Here is an 18,047-nt window from a genome sequence, read left to right on the forward strand (position 1 = left end):
GACTGACAGGCTAAACTCATTTTAGTATTCATTAACTGAACGTGATCAGCCTTCTTTCAGGTTTTGTGATAAGGAAACCATTCCCTTACCTTGACTCGAGAACATGCAAAACACAACAGAGCATCATTCATCATACAGAATCTTGATGGACTGAAGTGTTCAACATTAGACAATTTTCAGGAGGCCCATATACCTGTAAATAATCAGAGTCTCTTCAACTCTTTCGTTCTTAAAGGTGCAATAGTCAATATTTTTCATTTCTTACTAGTATATATAATGTGGAAAAATATGTAGAAATGATTAAAACATGATACTTGAAGTCATGGTCTCAGCACAAGGGTATTGCATGGCAAAAAAAAAAGTTTTGAAACCCAATTTTCCGGTCCGGAATGTTTTTGTATTTGGATTGGCCTCTTGTTAAGTTATTTTAATAGACACGCCCCCAATTCCTCATCACATTCCCATAAATCATTATGAGGGTAACCTTGCATGTTTAGAGCTGTAACTTGACTTGCAAGCACTCAGTATGTCCGAGTGCACTTAAAAGTGATGTTCTGACAGTGCTTCGTAATGCTAGCTCTTCTTGAACCACCTTATTGGTTCTGCTGCAGAGGTTTATGTACATGGATGGGAATAGATACAAATTTGAAGTGATTTTTTTTTTTTAAATCTCCAAATATTAATCAATAGAGATGTAATTTTCACAAAACCGATCTAAATGCACATCAAAATTAAAATGCAGACTGAATATTATAATCCACCGAAACATTAGACGGCACTGAAAAGTCAAGAGGGGGGAGACACAAGGAACACAGTCTGTCTCAAATACTTTTATATATCACAGCACAAAAGATTGAAGGAATGTCAAAAAATTTCAGTTTTCTCAAAACAAATACTTACAGCGAGTCAGTTTTACATAACTTTTCAACTCAACGTCTCAGGAAAATTAGGAAACAATATATTGTTCCATACAATTTTTAATGCTAGTGCCAAACTACTGAAGGGGGAAAATATTGGCACAAACCCCCACAAACATTTAAACTTATAAACTTATTCTGTTTATACAAGTCCTCAAACTCCTGTGGTGAGGGGGGGGGGGGGGGGGGGGATAGGAAAGCTGAATGCACCACAGTTAACAAATCATCCACGGTTGCTTTACTTAATCATTATCTGTGTAATCTATTATTCAAACATACTGTAAAATAAAGAGTGCACAAAAAGTCAGATACAAAAACACAAATACCCTTTTGGTACAAAGGCTTTTCTCTTCAACAAAAAAAACTCCTTTATTGTGGCCTTTTTTAAGGTGCAAGAGCAAAGTCAGGGTAAACTGGTTACGGTTTAAGGCGGCTGGGTGGCTCTTCACGCCAACGTTTATACAAACAGACTGGCTCTAACCCTTTCAAGAGCCATGAAACAGCTGCATGGCATTTAACACCTCTTGGTTGTAGTGCTGCTCAAGCTTTACAGTTGTATTGTGCTCGTGGCGGCTTCCGGTGTCCTCCAGGTCTTCAGCCGTGTCTCCAAAGCCGTGGTAGTGGCCGTAGTGCAGATGATCGCTGAAGTCTGATGAGAACGTGGCCCACAAGGGCCTGTGAGACATGTAGCTGCTGGGGCTGCCGCTGAGGTGCAGTGAGCCGCACATGTTGCTACCCAGGTCTGGCACGTCAGGCTGGGGTTCGGGGCAATGGCCGTTTGTGTCAAAACTCTTCTGTTGTGTGTGGCCATTGCTTAAGCCAGTGGCTATTTCTATGGTGCCATCTGTCATTCAAAACAAAACATGGGGTCAGACAGAGCCAGATGGGGGAATGAGTGTTTTGTGGACTACCAGCTCAAATATAAATTTCTGTCTAGAGTGTGTGGAGAGTTTACACTTCAGACCATTCAATGAATGTTTTTGATTTTACCATTCAGATGCATGAATCCTGTATTTCTGAAACAGTCTCAATTGACCAGAAGTCACAAAATTATTACAAAGATGGAAAATCCAACAATATAACCTAATGTGGCAATGACCAAAACAGGCACTTTGGATTGACCAGCAAAACAAAATGATGCCTGATTCTGAAAGTTTAACTATGTACTTATTATGGGCCAGTAAGTTCGATTTCAAAAGGTATAAATGAAATGTGATACTGTATGTCTAACACAACACAGGACTGGAGACACTTTAAAATAAATGCATATACACAAAACTGACCTCAGTATAATAAGGTTCTATCTGGTGTTTTGGTCAAAAATACGCCAATTAAATCTCAGGTTTTCAAACGATAGATAACGACTTAATTATTGATTAATTCACTATTTGACGAAACCACCAAATCTGCTCCGACACGACATGATTAAATTTAGTAGCCTCTGACTAATGTGTGACCCACTCTGTTAATGATGATGTAGAGAGGGACCAGATTATGTATCATATTTACAGGCAAATCATATAAATATGAATTCTTATGAATGGCCAATCTAGACTTAAAATGTCAGACCAGAGGAGACGTTGTAGCTGTATGATCAAGAAGCACATGCGATGGGACCGCTCTTGGTCAACTGTACATGTTAAAGTTCTCAGAGCAGCAGAAAGCTAATATTTCAGCCAACATCAGATAGCATCAGATGGCATAAGCTAGCTACATGCAGTATGCTTAATAAATTGAACCAGGACTGATGGTCAGCTAGAACTTTGAAACAGACGTTCGAATGTATCCTGTTAAAATTGAGGTTTGATTTTGAAAATGAATGATCAGGTTACATATGTAACCATGGTTTTATATGAAACAGAGAATCCAGAATTCTGCTAGTTTAGTAGAACAGTGGAAGATCTGTTAAGATATGGTGCATCAAACAGCACCTTATAATAGTAAGGTCATTAAATGGTGAAATGTGAGCACCAGAAATGTAGACAATAAATCTAATTAATATATATGCTGGGAAAATCTATACTAATTTACAGGGGATATTTCCTAACAGATTACAGGTAGGCATACGAGTTTGTACAAGGCCAAGGAGCAGGAACCACTATGTGTGAGGTGGGAGAACGCCTGTCCATTGCAAAACTGTCCACATGATGCTCACTGTCAGTAGGCAAAAGTGGAAAAGGTCCAGTCGCACCTGATTGGTTGTCTGGGGCAGATTCTACATGCATACATTCAATATCCTCCTCCATCGCACTGACTGCCTTCACAGGAAAATCCATACCTGAAGGAGGAACATTCAGAAATGAGGTAAAAACATATTCACTTCCCACTGTTTCTATAACCTTCACAAGATTCTAACACTTACCATCAACCCTTGCTTTCTTGACGTGATTTGGCTCTGAGCAATCATGGAGCCTCTTCCTATTGGTTAACCCATTAAGAAGACTCCGCCCTTGGATGTGGGGGAGGTCAGTTCCATTATGGCCAAACCCATTTAGGTGCTTTAGTTGATTCTCTGCATTGGAGAGGAGCTGAGCACAGTCCTGGAAGCCTTGTGCATGGGCCAGGTCGGCCGCAGTCAATCCGTTAGTGTTCCTTAATCTGCACAGCGAAGAAAGATGATCACTACAGTGGTCTACAGTGATGAACAACAATGTCAAAACAACAGGGAAAAATCATTTCAATAATGATAATTAGCAAACAAATGCCTATATTGTCCCTATTACTATTACTTTTTTTTTTATTTGGGGTTTTTCAATGAATACACACTGAAAAAGGAAAGTACATGGTACTGCACATCTGCACTGTCTTATAATTCAACTTCCTCTTGTTGATCAGAACATGATTAATTTTCAATATCCTCATTTTGGGCACTCTATGACTAACACACTGGACGTGATCGAAACAAACTATAATTGGATTCAGGCTTGAAGTTCAACCAATTTCAGATATTGCTACTAGGTTTTTTTTTTTTTTAAGATATGCTATTAAATTCTAATAATGCAAACAAACACTCTAGAGGAAACACAGTTCAAACAGTACACATTGTAAGTCCATCTGCAGTGTGTAACGTACAAAAATAAAGAACCCCTGGATGAACCAACCCATTTAAAAAGGTAATTTTTTTAAACAAAAAAAATGAGAAATCTTAAGATACAGAAAATACAGTAACTAGCAATCTAGTATGGCAAATATTTATGCTAATAAAGTTGATTATTGAAGTGGACTGAGATTTGATTAAAATGAAGAAATAAAAATACCATTAATCCACCTCTGCCATACAAAGATTTTTTAAAAAAAGCGAGAATATAAAAATGAATCATTACAACAACGAGATTAGTCTAATTATAAACACCTATAGAGCAGTTAACAATAATGTGACCTAGAAAAAAAATAATAAACTTAAGTTAATTGATGGCAATCAGACATGCCAGCATTCTGGTAGATTATTCCTCAAAATTCAATTGTCTATTATCTAAAATCACTTTTCTTTGCAAAAACAATTTCTAATTATGGCTTAACTGCACTAGCAGACTACATTCAATTATTAAATTATGACTTATCCAAAAAAAATTTAACATAAGTAATAATGGAGCTTCACATGACCAATTGAAATGTGTTGGGTTCGTCCATAAATTTATTGTTTCTCCTAGACTGTCCCTCAACCAATACTTCATCCATGTACATAAACAATTCATTTGGGACAAGTCCTGAGCACAAAGTTAAACAGAGACAAAGTTAAAGACAATGTTAAACAGTTTTGACACAAACAAAAGACAACATGACTGGCTTGCCTTTACAAATTCCTACCTACAATCCCCAAGCTTAAATAGAAAATGTAAATGCTTCCAAGTGCATCAGTGTCCTTTGAATCTGCTGAGATACAGAATTGAATAGATTAAAAGTATTTCTAAACAATGCCAGACAATGGTTCAAGTTGGTATAAAGAAAAAACAAATGGAACAAATTGCAGGATTAACAAGCTAATAGCTACCGCTGTTAGGTATATGCCAATATTATTTTGCAGTGACAGTAATGCAGTATTCGATGTTGAGGCATTTAAAATATTGTGTTAAGTATACATTATATGCCGATCAGCCATAACATTAAAACCACCTGCCTAATATTGTGTAGGTCCCCCTTGTGCCACCAAATCAGCTCTGACCAGTCAAGGCACGGTCTCCACAAAACCTCTGAAAGTGTGATGTTGTATGTGGCACCAAGATATTGATCCTTATGGTCCTGTAAGTTGTGAGGTGGGGCCTCCATGGATCGGACTTGTTTTTCCCAGCAGATTCCACAGATGCTCGATCAGATTGAGATCTGGGGAATTTGGAGGCCAAGTCAACACCTTGAACTCTTTGTCATGTTCCTCAAACCATTGCTGAACAATTTTTGCATTGTGGCAGGGTGTCTTATCCTGCTGAAAGAGCCATTAGAGAATACTGTTGCCATGACAGGGTGTATTTGGTCAGACCAGGCCACCTTCTTCCGCTGCTTAATGGTCTAGTTATGATGCTCACATGCCCATTTAAGGTGCCTTCCGTGGTGGACAGGAGTCAGCATGGGCACTCTGACCAGTCTGTGGCTACGAAGCCCCATATACAGCAAGCTGTGATGCACTGTGTGTTCTGACACCCTTCTATCATAGCCAGTATGAACTGTTTCAGCAATCTGTGCTACGGTAGCTCTTCTGTGGGATCAGACCAGACGGGCTAGCATTCACTCCCCACGCGCATCAGTGAGCCTTGGGTGCCCTGTCGCTGGTTCACCGGTTGTCCTTCCTTGATCCACTTTTGGTAGGTACTAACCACTGCATGCCGGGAACACTCCACACGACCTGCTGTTTTGGAGATGCTCTGACCCGTTCGTCTAGCCATCACAATTTGGCCCTAGTCAAAGTCACTGAGATCCTTACGCTTGCCCATTTTTCCTGCTTCCAACACATCAACTTCAAGAACTGACTGTTCACTTGCTTCCTAATATTATAGCCCACCCTTTGACAGGTGCCACTGTAATGAGATAATCAAGGTTACTCACTTCACCTGACAGTGGTTTTAATGTTATGGCTAATCATTGTATTTCCTGGACAATAATTTTCTCATATAGAAGACTTCCCACCTAATGTTTCTCTGCTTATTGTCTGCATCATTGTACATGTACCAGTTTGCTGAACCAAACGCTGGTTTAAATTGAGCTACACAGAAGGGTGGGTTTTAACTGTGCTGCGCAGACTAGTTTGGGCCTCACAGTGCGAGCCACAAGACCCGCGTGAGCCACTAAGCAGCACGGCGCAAAATAAACTGGGAGAGACGAAATGGATAATCATTTCATTACTTAGAGCCATGCAAATAGGCTTACATTTACGTGTTCCTGCTCTTTAAAGATAAAGAAGAATATCTGAATATGAATACACTTAAATGCGGTCTCGGACCGCTGAGGTCTTTGTGCAAGTACGCAAATACAGCATATAATCACAATAAACTCGATTTAAACTGAACCTCTTAAGCAACTCACACCAGTTTCCCCAACCCCTTGCACACATTGGAGCATTTTGGTTATAAACATAAGTTTGTGTTCGGGCATTACTGTTATGCTTCCATGCTACACAAGCTCTGATTTGTAAAGTTTACAGGTTAAAATCTTCTACACTACAATTAATATAAAACACCCCCTGCCTTAGAGGACTTGGGTCACACTTTTTTCCCCCCGCCTTCACTTGACGATTATTCCTCCATGTGATGGTGACTGAGGTAATGTTGGCCAGAAAAGGTAACATTGACTTTGGGCATTCTGCTAAAGTTAGCAGCGTCGCATTACGTGCGTTTGACGTCATGTGCCATTGTCTGGGAAACGGCTTATACTTCCAGTTATTTAAAAAAACGCTCGTGTTTTTTCTCACACTACACGGTAGAGCGAATAATACATAGTGCAAGTGTATAGTAGGTCATCTGGGACAAAACTTTAGCATTTACTCTCCGATGCGTGTTTTCGGAAAAAAAGTAACACATTGAGTAAACGTACCCTGTGCTGTGCGCAAACCAACTAATCGATAAGATTCGGTGACAACTAATTTCATAATCGTTTCTTATTGATTAGTTGTTGCAGCTCTATAGAATTCTAATGAATTAGTGCTCAGTGGATCATGCAGGTCTTGTGGCTTGCACTGGGAGGTCCAAACTGGTCCGCGATTGGACCATTCAGTGGTTCACGCCACAGTACCGAGTGGGTTGCACAGGTATCTGGTCAACACAGTGCAATTCTTCTGTGTAGCTCAGTTTGGACCGGCTTTTGAGTTGTTTGGCTTCATTAAAACAACACTTCAAAGACTCCTGTAAGTATGGCTGAGTTTTTGTTTGTGTTACCTTAACTCAGCACTGTATTTTTGCTACACTCTTTCAGGCAGGCATATATCTGTAAAGAGATTCTTACAAAAGGAATCATTACATAGAAAATGTAATGCTGACACCTTGTAAGTAGCTTCTTTCTAATCAGTGCTATTCTAAGCAAACATTAATGTATGCATCTCTCCATATTGTTACATTAATTGGGAAAATACACACATCTCCATGATTTGGTCATTTTTGGTGGATGTGTCAGTTTAATATTATGTAATATTCTGCTCATTTTGGTTAAGATAAAGGTAGTTGACAGAATTCGGCTACTGAATATTTAATTTTTTTCTACTATCCCCATTACAACAATGTACTACTGTTACTTACTCATGTTTGTTAATGTGATAAAAATTCTCAGGGCATGAAAACAAGCATTAAAAACCATTGTCAGGCATTGAAAAGCTACGTTTTATAAGATATATAAATATCCAAAGATTATACTCAACATTACGCTTTAGTACATAAATTTGTAATGAATTTGCTCAAGGAAGCATTTGTTTCATTATTCCTGAAATGCTTTGCTTTGTGAGTCTAAGCATACTACTAGTAGTACATTCATGCTAATATCTACATAACCACATGTAAGATGTTTTTAATATCATTTCATACTAGCTACTACACGAGTCTTTCCTGCAAACTGAAAAAAAAACATTAAATGAAAAATAATAATAATAATAATAATAATAATAATAATAACAAAGCTGATGCTGTCTAAGCAAAGCATGCATGCCTATACAATACTATCATTACTGATTTCCTAAAATCAAAACCAATCACCGCAAGAAATACCTCGACAGTTTGCCAGTGTGTAGATACTGAAGGAAGCGATAGTGAGAACACTCATTGCCACAACTGTAAGGGTGTTCGCTGAAGCACGTGTGGCAGATTCAGCAGTTTTTGGAATGCTTCCCCCCTTTTCTGGGCTTTACTTGAGAAAATCAAGTCATGTTCAATTTCAATGGCTGCAAAACATTGAGATGTGTAGGGGTTTTCCTTCTCTGTAATGTTTCACAATGTAGCTTCAATAAGTTGTTGTTGATGTTTTTTGAACATACTACTTTCAGAAAATAAAGCAACATAATTTCATATATGTCAAACTCAAAAAGGTTCAACAGTGAAACATACATTTATTTCTAGGAAGCACAAAAACACTTGCACATTTGCCTTTATAGAACCTACACTTGCTGAACCAGGCTAATCTTGCTAACTAGATGACAATCATTTTGCGCAGGTCAGACTGCATATAATTACAATATTCCAGAAAGCTTGAGGGCTGAAAGCTCATTAAAAAGAGAGTTTTGAAAGATTAACGCCATAGGCTTCATGTAGTGGTGACCAATTCGAATTGTTTTAAGCAAAATGAAGTACTGCTGCCAAGATTGTTTTCTAACTCTGCTCTAGTTTGATACCGAGCTTTTTTTTTTTTTTGCCAGCAGCAGTTTCATATTTCCATCATTTATCCATAATTTCCTTTCTGGTGGAGATTCAACAATAAATTGGCGATAATTAAAACTTACTGGAGTGTTAATGGTTAGGTTAGGTTGATCTCTACACATTTTCATTAACCTGGCACAAAAAAACCTAATTGAGATGAATTGGATTAAATATTAATTGAATTATAAGACATGATACATTACATCTTCAAGGCAATCATCTGCAAAATGAATTAATTGATAATGGAACTACAGATCAATCATTAAAAACAAACCCAAACTTTTCTATCTTAAAAAACGTCAACTGCTGTGACTAGATCTTGTATGCAAATGACTCCCAGAACAAAATATTATTCATAATATTTACCCATTCAAATGCAAAAACTCTTGCCTTACGTTGCGCAAGTTAATAAACTGAATTGAAGTTTACTAAAAAAAATTATCCAAATTTCAAAATCATCCAAATAACCATGATTATCTGTTGACATAAACGGTGTTAAGAGTCTGTTTTAAACAGCAAACATTTAATTCTCTCTTTTTAACTATGCATCCACCACACCCCCACCCCACACCCCTCGCATCACAAAAAATGATAAGAGAAGCAAGTTTCCATTTCCCAGGTTTTCTGCAGATGAATCTCATAAATACAACGATCTATTGGATATAGAGTACTAATACATAGTTTGGGTAACCATTTGCTGTATATTTAATGGTAGAATGTATATTTAATAGGAATGCATAGTGCACCAATACTACTAAATTATATGCTCATTAATATTTAAGTGCATTCAAATATCTCCTATGTAGTTAAAATTCAAATCTTTAAACTTGCAGCAGAAGTTCATTTAGCCACACTTAACTACATTCATGTGCAACTTTCTCAATTATTTAAAAAGTAGCAAACATTCCAACTTACATTGTGCCAAAGACCTAAAATGATTTTGGTTTATTTACCTAAATGAAATGTAATGCTCAAAATTTTTTTAAAAATTTTAAAAAATAAAAAGAGTAGAACGTACTATAATATTAATGTTAGAATCCCTCAGATTGAGGTAAACTATACCAATTTTCTGGCAAAATTTAAAATATGGTCCCTGATCAAATTAAGCAGATTTAAATTTAAATATTTCTTAATTTTACATGACATGCATTTTTCCAGATACGCATGGTCTCAGTGGACAGCTTTAAAAGTATGCTTATGCAATACTTGTCAAATAATTACTGAATTATTATTACTAAGCTTCCACCAAAATTCCTACACAACGTTACCTTAGGTATCATGTTAAACATGATATATATGCCGATGTAACAAAATTTTTCTCCCACTCCATTGAGATGACTTCTTTGTTAACCATAAATGTTACACACTTATTTCAATGGTCCAGTGGAGGGAAAAGGTGAACTACAAAGTGAACTTTTACTACTTCTAAAATCACAAACAAGCTCTAAACTAATTTTAGGGTTTGTGAGGGGGAAAAAAAAAACATTCTGTAGCATTCTTCCAGATACTCTAAAGAAAGAATAGGAAAAGGATGATAATCAATGGCTACAGAAAGTCCTCTGTGTAATTTATATGAAATCTATTTTAAGAAGCACAATGGATGGAAATGTCTGCTCATTTATAATATACATTTTGATTAGTTTTTGTGTGCTGTCACCACAAGAATTTCTGAAGTTGAATAGTCTAATGAAATGGTTCAGCTAAGTACAGTCCCTTAAATCCCTTAAAAATGAACCCCAGGACACCCACCAAAACCCCAGGACACCCACAATGAGCTTTCCTCTCTTCAAGTACAGATTTTTAGCAGCAAACACATGACACACGCTTATCTACTGCCTTAACCCATCGTACAGTTACATTACACTTATTGAACAAATGCACAATCCTTTTCATGCCAAATGTCTTCAGACATTTCGGAGGACCTTTGTGGCGAACGTAATATTAGGATTCGCATAAATACAATCCATGTGGTCTGTGATCTTAAGTTGCTTAGGATTTGCTTTATTAATTAACCAACTGGAAATTACAAGACATAGTTACAAGACACGGTAGGACTATCAGACTAAGGAACATTCTAATTTTAGTTTGAAGGCAGCATTAAAATCACACTCTGAGTGTGACATGGAACAGAAACTGAAGTTGGTTAATGCTATAATTCTCTTGTTTACTTATGACAAGGCTTCATTTTAATATAAGCCAAGTCCAATTAAGAGTATGTCAGCCTTAATGATCCACTCATCGAAGAGCCTGCTATACTTGCATTACATTACACAATCTCATTAGAAACTTTATACACTTGTTAGATCTTCTAAATTTTCCTAATTTACACAAAGTACACCACTACAAGCACAAGGACAATAATAAATTTAGTTGAGGCATAATCTAAGAATAGCCGTTTTATGACAATTTAAGGACGCGAGAGTTGTATTTGTGGCTTTGGACATTTGTGTAGGGCATAAATTAGGAATTGTGCATTTGTTTTTGGCCTATAAGAAATATGGCTGTTCATTAAAGGCTCATGAAAGAAACTCAATTATTTAAGGTAAAAGCAAGAGGTTAAATCAAATGTTTGAAAAGGGGAAATCCACCAAAAAAAAAAAACCCTCAGCCTAATTAATACCAATAGCCTCTTAATGGTACACAGCAGGGACATTTATTCATTCTGCTGTTCAGTATGTCAATATATCAATAAAAGCCGGAATCAATCTAAAAACAACACACTTTAGTTTCACATCAGAGTATTGGATCAATACAGCTAATAAAAATGGCTTGTCTTTGGCAACAAGCTGCACATAATTACTTAGAGCTACATGTAATGCAAAATGGACTTACAGAGACCCTTTGGTGAAAGTGTCTATGGGCAAATTATTGTGCCAGTGACTCAAGGCATTCTGCACCATCTGGCTTCTTTATATGATGAAATCCAGTAGTACGACATAGTATTTTTTTTGGTGGATATCCCTTAAAGACAGTGTTTCCTGGTTCATAGAAGAAGTGTAAAAACGAAAGAAGAAGCACAGGATAACTTACTCTGGTTTTGCACCTGAGAACAACAGGGCATTGATACAATCCATGCTACCTGCCCTTGCAGCTTTATGGATGGGGGCTTCACCCATATAATCCTGAAACGACACACATGAAGCATTTAATATAAATGTACACAAACCTGCAGCTTTCCACCACGGGGCGGGGGGACAAACAAAAAAAAAAAAAAAAAAAAAAAAAAAAACCACCCTGTAAGTCATTGCAATTTTTCCAATCACATGAAACGTTAATGCACTTTTACAGCTACATCAGTCACTTAAGGTACGTTGTAACTAGTACTGTATAGGGCTGCACAATTAATCGAATATTGAGTCTGATTTTGACTGCTCACCGTTACATGAATATGAACGACTGCGATACTGATGCTTAAAGTTCGTCCTCCGTGCATAGAAAACTCCGCTGCAAATCAAATCAAGCACTTCCTAAACTTACAACCAGTCACCATCGAGTGGTGCAGGGATGACATCATTTTGAATGCCAAAACACGTAAACGTATGCCATCATTTTGCAACGTATGCCATCATTTCAAACGTATGCCATCAACGTATAACATCATTTTGTATGCCAAAACACAGAAACGAGTTAGCTGGCAGCTCACGCCGCCAGCTTCGCTTCAGGTTTCAGAACGAGGTTTTCCCCTCTCACAAGCTCCAGTGCTTGTGAGAGGGGAAATCATGACACTAGCAAGTTTCTAAATGGGACTACAGACGTTGTCGGGGACATTAAACGTCATCACGCCGAACAGGAAAAGAACTGGTTCAGGTATGAACAATTCCCAAAAACAAACGTGGATGAAGATTCATCCACAGAGTGGTGTCATCCCTGCACCACTCTATTGGGTGATTTGGCTGTGTCTCTCCTCCTGTAAACACTGTTATTGCTTTTTCTGCATTCGCCTGAATTGTTTTCATTGAGTTGCATATTGTTATATTTGATGCATATTTTCATTTGGTTGATGGCATTTTTATTTTTACTTGTCCTATATTTTGGGTACAATTTTATTTATATTTTGCTTCTACGAGATGATGCACTTTAAGGATCAGTCAAATTTGATGCAAAGATTTGTACATTAGCAGGAATGTAGCACAACATGGAGGTGAAAGCAGCGGTCTGTTTATTTAAATGTGAAATATGTTGTCCCTAAAATCAATGAATAATCGTGATCTCAATATTGATCGAAATAATCGTGATCATCATTTTGACCATAATCGTGCAACCCTAGTACTGCATAAGAGAGAAACACAAGCTTAGTGGCAATTTATATTCTGGATAGGCTATCAGAGATTACGTTCTGGCTGCAGTAGAACAAGGCATAAACAGATCTTTAATCCCCCTAATACTAGGCACAGATTACTTAGCCCATAATTAAAATCATATTTATTCAGTTCCTTGTGCTTTCCTTTTGTCCCCATTTCACAAGAAACCAGGCAGAGAGCCATTGGGATGCTGTGACATGTCAAGTGCCAACATGGTGAAACTGGAGCAAATCTGTGTTTTCAAGAGACTGGCCAGAGAGATGGATGCAGTGAACTCCCTCTAGAGGAAGGCAAAACACACCACACTGACTGCTCTATAGAAACAGCAGAATGTAGGTCAAACCAAACAATTATGCCACAGGGATAATCACTCTCTCCTCCACCCAGCCCTGAGTAACATCACTATCCTAGCATGTGCCTTCTTCATTTTTTAATCTGATCATGGTCTTTTCTTACTTTGCATTTGGAGTTCTAGTAATATATCTCTGTATCATATGAGATGATGTCTACTGTATAGAAAGTGTAAGAGCCTGTGGACACCATGTTCACCTGTTCCTTGGCTGTTACTGCATTTTTTATTTTCAACAACCCTAAAAGCATGGCATAGCCTTACAAGAAATAGTACAAAAGTGAGACACTAAAAATCTGTGACTGGAACATCCTGCCCAGTCAGCGAAGCTTAAACTAATCAAGCTGGTCTGGGAGGAGCTGGATCAAACATATTGAGGGAGATGTTTAATGTTAAACCTCTGGAATGACTTACAAGAGGCGTGGCAAAGCAGATCATCTCAAAGAAAGAATGCAAAGAATAACTAGCTGTTGAAGAGTGTGCAGCAGTTAAACCTGCTAAGCTGTATTTTTTAAATGTACATACAGTTTCTTTGTTTAATTGCCGTCACAAATTATTTACATGTGTGATATTATCTTCTTTACAATTATCCTGGTCAGACTTCAATATTAAGTCGAAGCAAACTGACAAAATCCTTATTTAAATACTTTAAAAGATATTTTAACAAACATGCAGGCATTGTATTTTGTAATAGGACTCCATGTTAATATTTTTGAAGTACCTCTTGTTTTTGTATGAGTTCAGTTTTTACTGCAACTAGACGTTAATAAAGATCCTAAGAATGAAAACTTTTTTTTTTAAAATAAATAAAAAAACAATGACTTCACATTAAAACTATTAGGTACTGCTGAATTGAATGGATAAATTATGTAAATTATGTAGAGATTGACGGTGCTCCATTATATATGAATAACTATGACATGTTTAAGCAATATCGCACAAGCAAGACTGCGGTTACACCAAATACTGGTATATCTGTGATTTGGCCATAGGTAATCACAGTCGTGAGTGCGAAATTGCTTTTAGACAACAGTTCTATAAAAAATATTGAGTAAATAACATTTCAGACGCAAAATGGCCGAATGTTCTGTTTATTTTTGCTCTGCTAGTGTAAACAGATACCTCATCATAGTACCCAGTGGAACAGAGTGATACACACAGTGAAAGGCCCCATTGCAGTAATAGGAAAAATATGTACTCTTGGAGCATCGCTTAACCAAATTAGTGGACCAGAACTAACTGCTGTATAAATATGATATATAAGCTATTCTTTCTTGCAACTATCCTTTGGTATTTTGTTTATTGTCCATGCATGACTCCAGGCAGATATCTCCTAAAGTTTAATCAAGCGGTCAGTCAAAGTCAGGCCAGGATGATCCTGTACAAGGGGATTTGCACTGAATAAATCAAGGGAGAGTATGGAGAAGAACAGGTACGTGGGTAGCTGAAAGGTCACTGGCTTTAACATAGCAAGGTAAGTGTTACAGAATAAAACAGCACAAATTACTTAAAGGAAATTGAAACAATACAGCTGTTGATTTCCCCTCTTTTAGGAAATTATGCCTAAACTCTCCTCATACCTCATACAAACGACACAGTGTAATTTATTTTACGCAAACATTATTTAAAAGTTTGCATTCACAAAGACAAAGAGAGTTTGATAAGAATTTAAACCACAGCCCTCTGGTATGAGCACGATATGGCAAATGTGTGGATTCCACAATCTCACTTTGCACCCACAAAGTTGTGCATCTCTATAGTTCATATACGTCCATGCCCAAAAATCTATGCTTAACGCTCCTTTTATGTTATTTTTTCAATCTGACCCATTTCCACACTTGAGATGTCTGAAATATTGGTTAATCTCTCTTTAAAATTGTTTGATTTAGGGTCATGAACTTTGTTGAATGATTTGTTGATCATTTAGGGTCATGAACTTATATGCAAATATTTCTTCTTATGGCTTGTCTTGAACAAGCCATAATAAAGGTTTACTGTTTTAAGCTGTTTTTTGTGTGTATTTAAACTGTGGAACTCATATTGACCCATAACATAATGGATGTAATGCCCCCCCATATAATAGAAGGGTTAATGTGTAATCTATTAAGCAAGTCTATATATCTACACATTATCCTATGCCAGGACTCTCCATTTCACTGGCTGAGACCTTCACATAAGCATGAAACATTATCATTCTTTTCCAAATTGATTTCTTTCTAAACAGCAGACTTTTTTGAGGGCTCGAGTGGCGCAACAGAAAAGTGTTTGCCACATCTTTGCCGGTTGGTAGCCGTTGTGTGATAAGCAAGAGCTTTCGGGGGTAAATTAGTTTATTCAATGACAGAAAACTCCGTCATACTAATATAATGGTCAAAAATGGCCACCATTATTACATCGCTCATATAATAAAGCACTCACCTGTCTGTTGATCTCAGCACCAGCCTGCAGGAGCCATACAAGGCACTCTGGGTGTCCTCCGAATGCAGCGATGTGAGCCGGAGTCTGCAAAAAGCGCGTTGTCACAGCGTTCACCTCACAGCCCACCTGTACCAATCGCAATACACACTCCAGCTGTAGTGGGGAGGAAAGAGATGGACAATAAACACACTGTTTTGCATTAAAGAGACAAACAAAACCCTCAGACAGACAGCACTAACTTTTCAAATCTAGTCTATATCTGAATCAACACCACCTGTTGTACTATACACATCAGCTCTTACCAGTCGGATTAATTAAGATGTACTGATGACAGGAACATCATCAACCGAGCAAAATATAGTGCAGAGTGAAGATATCTTATAACTCTCCTGCTTGTGAAACACAGTCAGATCATCAGTGTCTGTGTTAATGGACCTACAGAAAACAATAGCAGGACCACAATAAAATTGTTTGATTCTGCAAAAAGGATCCGATGGTTGTCCGAAACGGCATTCTTTTCAGTATGTAGTAAAATACTTAGGGATGTGTGCACTTTTTTCTGCCAAATCGCTGCAATAACTAAATGATATACCCTAGAGGGGTAACACACTTTGCTGTTTGTAGGGAACAGGGCACCATTCTGGACCTGGTGCAGACTGTCAGGAAACAAGAGACTTGCCATAAATCCACCGTCAGATAGTCATTAAATGAGCCTTAATATTTAGGTTTGTTTCTTGGCCCGTCTTGTCTTAAGCAGCTGTTTAGCCATTTTATCACCGTGAGTCATGGTGAGTCACTGCTCATATTCTGACTCTCAGGCTTTGCACTCACACACAAACACAAACTTGACAACATCCGAGACACCTTTCTTTCGGAAAAACACACACAATCTCCCTCAACTCTTCCGTTCTGCCATATGATATTATCCTCCAAAGCACCAGAGCAGTCATGTTGATGTAAAAAGCTTACACTTTTAAACATTTATATTTTGAACTAACTGGCTTATGCTAGCTGTTATGTCCAGAAAACACAAAAATATCTTTGTACACTAGGGTGAGATTTAGGATTTACAACTTTTATGTCAGACTGAATCTTAAATCAAGTAACTACCTACTTACCACCACTATTTTCACTGGCCTTTGTTCAGGGGGTTTCTGTGGAAACTCCCAACAGGGATTGAGGCTAAAAATAACTACCAACCGTTTGTTGTTTTTAAAATCACGTATTATGAGACAGTGCTACAATAACCATTCAAAATTCATGTCTTTATGTATTTAGTAGAAACTAAGATATTTTTCGTACCTAACGAGTTTGCACACTATTACACATATTAAACAATGTTTTTTTTTTGTTTGTTTGTTTGTTTGTTTTTTAATGAACGCGAAGCTACCAAACACAGGTTCACGGAAGAAGTATTTTTTATGACCGCGTCACAAAATCCTTTTAGTTCTGCACAGTGGTTTTGGCGGGTCGCCTTTTATTGGCTCTCGAGCAACCAATCAATGACGTACTTTTCTCCGCGCTCACCTCCGCCCGCGTGCGCGCACACACAGACACACACCCCCTAGCTGACTGACGATGCTAGCTTTACCTCTGCAACTGTCTTCAATACGAGTTGTGTGTGTGTGAGAGAGAGAGAGAGAGAGCGAGAGCGAGGCGTTACGATTTACACCCGGCAATGCCGACGGGAAACACGACCTAGACACCTAGGATAAATCCAACGGTTTCTCTCGTTCAAAAACACACACGCAACAAGAGCGCGAGCGGCCACAACTAATCTGACCTAAATGTCACCAACTCTATAATTCTCTAAATATGTTTTTTCCCCCTAGCCATTAATTTGTTGCCTAATCAGCCGGACAGGTACAAAAGATTACTAACTACCTTTCCGAAGTGTGCCGCCCAGTGAATGGGAGTCCAGCCGTAGAAGGAGTCCTCCGCCTGGAGCTGTGCTCGGTCGTCGGAGCGCTGCAGCAGGGAGCAGAGCGCGCGCACGTCTCCGTCCCTGCACGCGCGGTGCAGCGGGAAGCGCGTGCTCAGCACCTCGTCGTTAGAAAAGCCCAGCTCGATGCTCACCGACATGCTTCCTCAACTCTGAGAGTGGTCTTTCTAGTGGTGGCGGGGAAAAAAATAAAATGATATCGGTGTATTTTCCCCGAGCACGCTGTACAGCTCAGTGAGGCTCCTGCTCAGACAACAAAAGACAACCGCGCACTCTGAAAACTTAAGCGGGTTG

At 38.1% G+C, this 18,047-nt stretch overlaps 1 protein-coding gene across 1 annotated transcript; it reads right to left on the reverse strand.

The window, feature by feature from the left end:
- Nucleotides 1–815: 815 nt before the first annotated feature.
- Nucleotides 816–18,047, reverse strand: ankrd10a (ankyrin repeat domain 10a). The gene is made up of 6 exons (XM_017458124.3): nucleotides 17,696–18,047; nucleotides 15,812–15,964; nucleotides 11,774–11,865; nucleotides 3,280–3,515; nucleotides 3,109–3,195; nucleotides 816–1,761 (listed from the first exon to the last, which is right to left on the reverse strand). Exons 1-6 carry the CDS (start codon nucleotides 17,891–17,893, stop codon nucleotides 1,403–1,405), a joined length of 1,125 nt encoding a protein of 374 aa, XP_017313613.1. The 5' UTR covers nucleotides 17,894–18,047; the 3' UTR covers nucleotides 816–1,402.

The sequence above is a fragment of the Ictalurus punctatus genome, chromosome 26 (genome assembly GCF_001660625.3).
Source record: "Ictalurus punctatus breed USDA103 chromosome 26, Coco_2.0, whole genome shotgun sequence".
NCBI lineage: Eukaryota > Metazoa > Chordata > Actinopteri > Siluriformes > Ictaluridae > Ictalurus > Ictalurus punctatus.

Coding starts and splice junctions, on each gene's coding strand:
- ankrd10a (XM_017458124.3), bottom strand. CDS start 17,893: ATGTCGGTGAGCATCGAGCTGGGCTTTTCTAACGACGAGGTGCTGAGC. Junction 3,516..11,773: donor TTCTCAGGTGCAAAACCAGA/GTAAGTTATCCT, acceptor TTCGCTGTGCAG/ATTAAGGAACACTAACGGAT. Junction 3,196..3,279: donor CAAGAAAGCAAGGGTTGATG/GTAAGTGTTAGA, acceptor TTCCTCCTTCAG/GTATGGATTTTCCTGTGAAG.